General features: G+C 43.6%; 2 protein-coding genes across 3 annotated transcripts in view; both read right to left on the bottom strand.

Annotated features, from left to right (window-relative positions):
* Positions 1-10,043, bottom strand: part of VPS8 (VPS8 subunit of CORVET complex) — a 166,390-nt gene that overhangs the window by 112,810 nt on the left and 43,537 nt on the right. The gene's annotated exons all lie outside the window — the stretch shown is intronic.
* LOC147024153 (uncharacterized) lies at positions 6,243-9,697 on the bottom strand. The gene has a single exon (XM_085883775.1). The coding sequence runs from the start codon at positions 8,241-8,243 to the stop codon at positions 7,029-7,031; it is 1,215 nt and encodes a 404-aa protein (XP_085739901.1). The 5' UTR covers positions 8,244-9,697; the 3' UTR covers positions 6,243-7,028.

Raw genomic sequence — 10,043 nt, 5'->3', positions numbered from 1 at the left:
TTTTTCTGTTCTGTCTTTATTTTGAACCAACGTCTCAACCGCCATCACACAACAACCACCAACCGCAACGCCGCTTCACAACAACAACAACGCCAACAGCCACGACCTTTACCTTCACAACTCGCTCTCGCAAACATCGCATCACCACCATTCCAAGCGTCGCCATGGCCATAAACCACCACAATAAACCCTCCACCACCTTCACCTCTTCTCCTGCGGCCATTCCTGCACTACTTGTGAACGCCGAGCGTCAGGCTGTACTGGCCTCGTGCGGGACGCGCGCTGAGCCACGGGTGCAAAAAGCGGCCTTTCTGAGGAAAAGTCGGATCAGGAATGATACACGCCCACTTCTGTTCCGTCCTATCAGCAAGCGCGGGGCGATTTGGCCCCGCCTCCAGGCGCGTCGGAGTGGAATCGATATATGCAAATTCGAGGATCAGGGGAGGTTCACGCCCACTTTTCCTCCGTCCAATGGGCGAGCGTGGCTCCGCCCCCGAGCTCATCCTGATCCGGAAATTTGCATATGGGTTCTCCTGCCGTACTATAAAGCGCCGAGCGCGGGGCGAATTCAGTCAGGGTTTTGGGCTCGGGCGAGTTGGAGAGGTGTGGCGGCGGTGGAGTCTGGCAGCAGCAGTCAAGACGGGTCTGGAGGAGAGTCGGAGTCTGTCGGGGAGCTGCAGAGAGGGGAAGCCGGGAGCGCGGTCGAGGTCGCAGTGGAGTCGCTCGTCGCGGGACCCAAGCAAGCCAGCTATCCTCTTTCCCCAGAGCATCAACAATTCTCCCCTTTTTCCCCCCGCGCTGAGATAGTGCGGAAAGGGGGCCCCGTTCCCACCCCATTCCAAGCAGTGCCAACGAAACCCGCGGAGGAGCGCGGAGTCGGGGCACCGCCGCGGCATTTGCGGCTCATCACAAGACGGGTAGGCTCCACCCGGTCTCTCGCCCACAGCCCCGTCTGCCCACTAGTAGTTGAGGGTTGCCCTTTTCTTTTGCTTTTGAGTACATGTGTTGTCGGCGCCGTCTGTAAAGTAAAACTGTGTAAGTGTTGCCGTGTGCTCGCATAGTCGGTAGTAGATCTGCATTGTTGTGCTTCTTTTGTTGCAATTGCTTTTGGTGCATAATTGTTGTAATTGTATATGTGTGCTCTCCGTGTGCCGCGGAATAAATGTGCCTCATGTTGAACTGTTTTTCCCATTTCGCTTCGTCTTTTCTTCAATTGAATCTCCATCTTACTTCACGTAAAGGGTTGGTAGTGGGCTAAATACGCCCGATAATTAATCGGAACCGTCGAGGTTGACGATAACACCGCTCGGTTATCCCGATAGTACGGAACGGGTCGCTTAAAGTGGCCCGTGTCCGAAGTCGACCTGCGGCGAGGTGCGATCGCCCGGTCTACCCTCCGTGTGGGTACTTAGGTAGGTCGAATTTGGCGAACAACCCTATCCCACGCGGGGGGCCGATTAGCACGATCGTGGTGAGGCCGAAAGGCCCACCCGTGACTAGTTCCTGGCGTTAGTCCGAGAGGGTCACGACGGAATTGTCCGTCCGGTGGGCGACGTGCCGCGATTCGAGTTACGTGGCCGCTCGCACGCCGGCGGGCGTGAATTCGCAACAATATTTTCATTCAGTGCATACTCAACCCCAATTGGTTATAAATTCAATATGGAACCCAAAAACCTGGTTTATCTCCCTGTGTCAGGAAAAACCATATACAGAGTAAATGTTAGGATAACTGACAAAGATAATCGCACGATTTCTTTTAATGGAGAAATTATATCCATCAGAATTCACCGACGTGAAGTTTTTCAATAACTAATCTTCCAAAACACAATGGTTATTGTGAGGAAACACGAGTTGGGAAAATATAAAATAATTACAGGGGATGGGATGTTCCTTTCCCCATACTATAAGGGTGAAGGTATGTATCTTGGTAGAGGATACTATAAACCTAAGAGACAACGGGGTGAAGGACATCAATTTAGAAAAAAAATGAGATGGGATAATTGATACTCTAATGGGTATAGGTTCAACTCTTCTTAAACATAAAGATCTAATTGGTTCAACTGCTTCTGATGTGGGAAATGTAACAGGTGCTACAAAGAGTAGAAAATATGCCCAAAAGGAATCCTATATATTGCAAGCAATAAAAGAAATTAAGAAAGGCAAAACTCAGTTGTTTCCCCAAGAACAACAGAAGATATTTCAAATACTTGGTTCAAAAGTTAACATCTTTTTTTAATGAAATAAATACAAGTATGGAAGCAATTGATAGTATCTATGATTTGGATGATACCATTGTCATCACAAACTCTTCCAAAAAAGAAGATTACTTCAAGGTAAATGCTATAACAGGAACAGACTGGAATACAAATGGAACAAAAAGTTTTGAAGTGAATAATCAACAAACTTATTTGAATCTAGCCAAAAGTTTGTTGTGTAAATTTACATTCACTCAGGCTGGAAATAACACAAATGCTACACTCATAATTGATTTCTTCTGGAAAATGTTTGATAGTGTTTGTTTGTATATTGGAACACAAGAAATTGAAGTGGTTGATTTTGTCTCTGCCACATCTGAAATGATGAAATTTACACTATATTCATCTAGTGATAGAATGGTTAAGGGGGCTGTCAAATGTTTTATTCCTCATATGGCAACGGGAACAAACACAGACCCTGGTTATATTCAAAGAAAGGCAATGTATAATGATGATACAAAAGCAAGTAATAGTTTTACCATGGTAGTTCCTCTTAATGGTATATTCGGATTTTGTGATTATATAAAGTTCTGATTGGACAGAAAATTAGATTTCAACTACAAAGGAATGATAATGAAAATAGATTGCTTTTTGGTGCTGCGAATTGCTTTTGGTGATCAGAATAAATTTGTTATTAATGAAATTAGTTAGTATATTCGTGAATATACTCCTAATCTTAAAACAGAAGAGATGTTGAATAGAAGACTTAACTCAAACAAACCACTGAATGCATCATAACTTAAAAGAAGATGTCAACACATTAAACTAAACCAAACCACTTACACGTGGAACTTGGGTGTTCTCGAAGGAAAGCCGCGATGCCAATGGCTCATTTTTAAGAAACCAGATGGAGATACTGCTTCTGATAAGGATAATGTGTTGAGTGATAATGCTAAAGTGAAACAAATTCGTGTTTCTCTGGATGGAACATTTTATCCAAGAGATGGATTGGATATTGATTGGGAGAAAAAATGATTATGCTGAAGCATCCAATCTTACCAAAAGGTGTGTGAAAGCAATGGAAATAAAGAACCTATTTTGGATATGGTAGTGTTTTAAAAAAATGAATTTTAAAAAAATACTTGATACAATCTATGCAATTGCCCTAAGCGCTCAAAAGGAAACTATTAAGTCTAATCGAGTGGATACTTCCCCATACATTAAAAGAGGAGAGAGTGAAGAAGTTGATACATATTGTTTACTTTTGGAAGAAACAGAATTACAGATTAATACAGATAATGGTGTTATGATTAGTCTCACATAATTTTTGATAAATAAATGAGTCATAAAGTGCAAACTGGGGTATATGTTAATCAAATTAATCTTAATGAACTATCATCTTGTATTCAAAATTAAAAGCCTTGTATGATTAACGTTAATACAATTCAGAGAAAAGGAGCAGTAAGAATTGATGTTTTGCTCACAAGAGAACAGGTTAAAACCTTGAACAATACTGGCAAGAGTTGAAGAAACTGAGGCAAGAGAGAGGAGTCGGCAAGGGAGAAGAGAGAGAGGAGTCGGCAAGGGAGAAGAGAGAGAGGAGTCGGAAAGGGAGAAGAGAGAGAGGAGTCGGAAAGGGAGAAGAGAGAGAGGAGTCGGAAAGGGAGAAGAGAGAGAGGAGTCGGAAAGGGAGAAGAGAGAGAGGAGTCGGAAAGGGAGAAGAGAGAGAGGAGTCGGAAAGGGAGAAGAGAGAGAGGAGTCGGAAAGGGAGAAGAGAGAGAGGAGTCGGAAAGGGAGAAGAGAGAGAGAGGAGTAGGAAAGGGAGAAGAGAGAGAAGAGAGAGAGGAGCAGGAAAGGGAGAAGAGAGAGAAGAGAGAGGAGCGGGAAAGGGAGAAGAGAGAGAGGAGTAGGAAAGGGAGAAGAGATAGAGAGAGGAGTAGGAAAGGGAGAAGAGATAGAGAGGAGTAGGAAAGGGAGAAGAGATAGAGAGGAGTAGGAAAGGGAGAAGAGAGCGGAGTAGGAAAGGGATAAAAAAGAAAGGAGTAGGAAAGGAAGAAGAGAGTGGGAGTGGGAAGGGAGAAGAGAGGGGGAGTGGAAAGGGAGAAGAGAGAGAGGGGGGCAAGGGAGAAGAGAGAGAGAGGGAGGCAAGCGAGAAGAGAGAGAGAGGGGCAAGGGAGAAGAGAGAGAGAGACAAGGGAGAAGAGAGAGAGAGAGGGGGGCAAGGGAGAAGAGAGAGAGAGAGAGAGAGAGAAAGAGGCAAGGGAGAACAGAGAGAGAGAGAGGCCAGGGAGAACAGAGAGAGAGGCAAGGGAGAAGAGAGAGACAAGGGAGAAGAGAGAGAGAGAGAGAGAGAGAGAGAGAGAGAGAGAGAGAGAGAGAGAGAGAGAGAGAGAGAGAGAGAGAGAGAGGCAAGGGAGAAGAGAGAGAGAGAGAGAGAGAGAAAGAGGCAAGGGAGAACAGAGAGAGAGAGGCCAGGGAGAACAGAGAGAGAGGCAAGGGAGAACAGACAGAGAGAGAGAGAGAGAGAGAGAGAGAGAGAGAGCAAGGGAGAAGAGAGAGAGAGAGAGAGAGAAAGAGGCAAGGGAGAACAGAGAGAGAGAGGCCAGGGAGAACAGAGAGAGAGGCAAGGGAGAACAGACAGAGAGAGAGAGAGAGAGAGAGAGAGAGAGAGAGAGAGAGAGAGAGAGAGAGAGGCAAGGGAGAAGAGAGAGAGGCAATAGTCCGGGAGCTCGGTGAGATTTGTTCAACATGGAAGGTGCAGAAGGTTTTGGGTGCCAGTGCTGTAGAATTAGGTGAGAGGACCCCAAAAACCCGATTCTTAAGTTACGCCAGTGGTGGGTGGGGTGGGGGTGCCACCCCAAATTGTATTTGTTTAACATGAAGGGTGCAAATATCACACCAGTGTCATTTGGTAGAGGAAAGTACACTGAATGAAAAAATTGAACTTAAGAATGGGATTTGTGGTGGAGAGGGTACTATAGAACGAGGTTAATTAACTCCTAATTAGACATTTATTTAACATAAAAGGTGCAAGTCTAAAACAAACATTAAAATTTACCCATAGACAATATAAGTTTTATTCATCAACTTAAGAATGCAATTGGTGGTGGAAAGTGTACTTAAGAAAGGTCAAAGGTAACGGATGAACCATTTTTGACTTAATGACCCTTTTTGCAGGTTTTCAATTCACAAGTTCACAGAAATGTTGTTTATGGAAAGATGCAACAGGGTCATATACAAAGTCAATAAATCTTGGGCCACCAGTCTCGGTAAAATGTAATTTTATAACGAAAATCGCACTCTTTTGACCCCTTTAACCAATTAAAATTTTAATTGACATAAAAAGTGCGAGGATGAAACCTTGCATTTAATGTGGATTAGAATGATACTATGTATGATCACTCACTCAAGAATGATATTTCTGGTGGTAAAGGTACATAAGAAGGGGTTGAAGGTAAGTTTGCACCTCGTGACCCCTAATTAAAAATGCAATCAACATGAAAGATGCAACAGTGAAACCAGTCGCTAAAGTTTGAAATTGGTACATAGATTAGTCTGGTGGTAAAGGTACTTAAGATGAGGAGATAGACCAGTTGGCATGATTGACATCAACTCAACATCAATAGACCATTTGGCATCAATCAATGACAGGTAACAAACTGTTGATGATATTGAACATCCCTTGTGATATTCTGAAAAATTCTTTAACATTGCTTGTGAGCTCAGTCACTTTTTACCAGGCAAAGGGTCAATTTGCATTGTATTACCAGCACTGAGGGTAAACATGGCATCATGTATTTGGCAGAGATAGGACCTGGTGTTTGTTTCATTTCAGCTACCGCACAACTAATCTTCATCAGAAGATAGGCAGTCTTCATCATCAGATGAAGAAATGCTGAAGTCGCTGTCATCAGAGCTTTCTGGATCCAAGGCATCATCTTTGTCTGAGGTCAAAGAATCTGGAAGTTGAGGACCATCGAACCAAGTGATTTCATATTGATCATCCACCAACTCCCACCCATCAGCTGATGATGGATGCTGGCAGATTTCTGATTTGTCAGCATTGGCCCACATCTTTGCCACGAATGTTGATCTGCTTATGCGTTTGGAAACCTCGGATTCACAGGGAGGAATCAGACTGGCATCAATGCCCTTCAGATTCGCTAGGCAGTTCTCAGCTCTGACCTTTGGTCTATATGTCTTTTCAAATATGTTGTAGCGATGGTCATTGAGTGAGACAACTTTTCCCTTTAGACCGTACATCTTGGTTGTAAATTTGTTCAGGGTGTCCATGTCTTCACCACGTTTCCGGTCGTCAGGTCGACTTGCGATATCCTTGATAGCATATTCGAACATTTGCATTTGTGGTTTCTTTCGATACGGTTCTATGGGCTGTTCCATGACTTATAACTTCCGTTTTGCTGCCCTTTTTGTTGGCTTCTCTGTTTCTGGAGTTGCGTTACCATTTGATTCATCTCGAGTTTGTGGGGTCTTGTTCTGATAGAGTATACCCATGGTATCGTGGAGAGTATCGCCACCAGATAGTGTCCCAGTTAACTCGTCAAAATTGTCAAATGCAAGCCCCATTGGTGTCCCTACAACAGTACCCTCTGGACATGCCATCTGTCTAGCCTGTATGGATTCCCCCAGTGCTGTCTCAAGTTTTTTAAGTGCATGAAAATTGACAATATGTCCAAACCTGTTCAATATTCTTACCAGCTTTTTGCTGCCTGTCATTGACTTAATTACCATGCCAAGAGTAATATGTTCACCTGGTTTTACATTGCCATTTCTCACAATAAAAAGTGCATCTTGGCTGGATGAGGCAACATATCATTCAACCTTATCACTATATTTTACAGGATTTGCACCGCCATACAGAACCCTATAGAATGACAGCAAGAGATCTGGAACTGGAGCTTCGCCAGTCTTCAGATCATTCAGACTAGGATTGTCTGGTAGGGGAGTTCTCTGCACTGCTTTGATCGATTCACACAAAACTAATGCAGCCTTTCGAATAGCTGCCTCTGATGAATGAATGCAATCAAAAGCCGAAGAGAGAGCAGCTTCACCCAACCCTTTCACAAACACAACATCACCTCTTTTGAGTGATTTACCACAACGCATTTCAATTTGATCGAATCTTTTCAGTAGATTCTTTGACAAGTTTTGAGCAGATGTAATTGGCTCCACATCGGCATCCTCACACATTTCTACATATCGGCTGTAAAGAGATACAAGGTATTCTGGCCTAAGTTTTTTGATAACCCACTCTTCAATATATTCATTTATACAAAGGAGTGCTTTATTATTGGACTTCTTTTGTCCAGTTTCACAGCTGGTTGATTTTACAGATGCCAAATTGATGTAGAGACGTCTGCAACTATGATGATATTTCACTTCCTTAGCTACAAAGTCAACGTCTGCAACTTTTCCTAGGAGTCTATAGTCATTCCTTGCAAAAGCAGCAGCTTTGATTGTTGATTCTGCCTGCTTCGTTTCACATGCAGTGAGGGTTTCCTCTGTGCTACCTTTCTTGCGTCGTACTTTCCTGCAGAAAAGGCACTTCATGGGGAAAATACCCGATGGACATGAACCTGGTGGCGACTGAATATTTGAACGTAGTTGTTTTGGAGCAGGGGTACTCACAGTCACACCAGTCTGTGGAACAGCAGTAAAGTTCTTGTAGCATTGGACGTGGTATCCTTGAGATATAGCAATGTTATTTGGCAGCGATTGGACGACTTGAAAGTATTTTGAGCCTTTGAAGTTCCTCTTGAGTGCCCTCTTGGATGCAGCTTCTTTGACAACGGCCCATTTTTCAGGATTGAAGGACAAAACATCAGGGCTTGGTTGCTCGCTACTGGTACTGGTAGATGGCTGTTCAATGTGAAGGATGCATGTTCTGGCGTCTGCTACTCGAGCACCAGATGTACCAGGTTCTGATGGATTAGATGAATCCATTATCAGGGCTCTGGAATAAAAGGAATGTTGGTTTTGGTGGTAGGCAAAGCACATCGTAAAACAAGTGAGCAGTCTCTGAAACATCCACTCAGAACATGATCGTTGATACACCCCATCATCGATTTGCAACTAAAGGGAAAGGGTCAGAAGGGGTAAAATAGTTCAACAAATCAGGGAAGGGTACCGGTACATGGGTGAACCGTGAAGCCAAAAATTATATATTGGGAAGTGGGGCGTGTGGATGGACCCGCTGTCCTCTTCTGCCACCTGCATGCCTACCACACATATATTGCTTCAGTAATACACAAAACACTCAACTAGATTATTGTACACTCGGCATCCCATTAGGCTGCATACATTGGATCAGAGTTATGCAATAGGAGCCAGCCTGATGGCATGGCCTACAGTCTAACTTCTGATATAGGCCAACATGTAGTCTACTTAAACTCACCTATAGATTCTCATATAACATGCTAAAATGGATGTAACCTGTAACAGGAATCTTTGAAAATAGGTGGCAGCACTGACTTGAGCTATGGAATGCCAAATCATTAAAAAAAGAAATTGATGTCAATCATGCCAACTGGTCTATCTCCTCATCTTAAGTACCTTGACCACCATACTAACCCTTCTTAAGTTAGTGATCATGAATCTATGTACCTATTTCAAGCTTTAGGGACTGGTTTCACTGTTGCATCTTTCATGTTGATTGCATTTTAATTAGGGGTCACTTGGTGCAAACTTACCTTCAACCCCTTCTTATGTACCTTAACCACCAGAAATATCATTCTCAAGTTAGTGTTCATACATAGTATCATTCTAATTCACATTAAATGCAAGGTTTCATTCACGCACTTTTTATGATAATTAGAATTTTAATTGGTTAAAGGGGTCAAAAGAGTGCGACTTTCGTTTTAAAATTACATTTTACCGAGACTGGTGGCCCAAGATTTATTGACTTTGTATTTGACCCTGTTGCATCTTTCTATAAACAACATTTCTGTGAACTTGTGAATTGAAAACCTGCAAAAAGGGTCATCAAGTCAAAAATGGTTCATCCGTGACCTTTGCCCTTTCTTAAGTACACTTTCCACCACCAATTACATTCTTAAGTTGATGAATAAAACTTATATTGTCTTTGGGTAAATTTTAATGTTTGTTTTAGACTTGCACCTTTTTATGTTAAATAAATGTCTAATTAGCAGTTAATTAACCTCGTTCTAAAGTACCCTCTCCACCACAAATCCCATTCTTAAGTTCAATTTTCTCATTCAGTGTACTTTCCTCTACCAAATGACACTGGTGTGATATTTGCACCCTTCATGTTGAACAAATACAATTTGGGGTGCGTTTTGGGGTGGCACCCCCACCCCACCCACCACTGGCGTAACTTAAGAATCGGGTTTTTGGGGTCCCCTAACCTAATTCTACAGCACTGGCACCCGAAACCTTCTGCACCTTCCATGTTGAACAAATCTCACCTAGCTCCCGGACTACAAGGGAGAAGAGAGAGAGGGAGGGGGGCAAGGGAGAAGAGAGAGAGAGAGAGGGAGGGGGGCAAGGGAGAAGAGAGAGAGAGAGAGGGAGGGGGGCAAGGGAGAAGAGAGAGAGAGAGAGGGAGAGAGAGAGAGGTATCATTCTAATTCACATTAAATGCAAGGTTTCATTCACCTTGAATGGGAGAGAGAGAGAGAGAGGGGGGCAGGGAGAAGAGAGAGAGAGAGAGAGGGAGGGGGCAAGGGAGAAGAGAGAGAGAGAGAGAGGGAGGGGGGCAAGGGAGAAGAGAGAGAGAGAGAGGGAGGGGGCAAGGGAGAAGAGAGAGAGAGAGAGAGAGGGAGGGGGGCAAGGGAGAAGAGAGAGAGAGAGAGAGAGGGAGGGGGGCAA

Source organism: Eptatretus burgeri, chromosome 6 (assembly GCF_056783735.1).
Source record: "Eptatretus burgeri isolate ZD-2024b chromosome 6, Ebu_testis_v1, whole genome shotgun sequence".
In the NCBI taxonomy this organism is placed as follows: domain Eukaryota; kingdom Metazoa; phylum Chordata; class Myxini; order Myxiniformes; family Myxinidae; genus Eptatretus; species Eptatretus burgeri.
Note: the sequence above shows the minus strand (reverse complement) of the source record. Positions and strands in the feature narration are given on the sequence as shown.

Coding starts and splice junctions, on each gene's coding strand:
- LOC147024153 (XM_085883775.1), bottom strand. CDS start 8,243: ATGTTTCAGAGACTGCTCACTTGTTTTACGATGTGCTTTGCCTACCAC.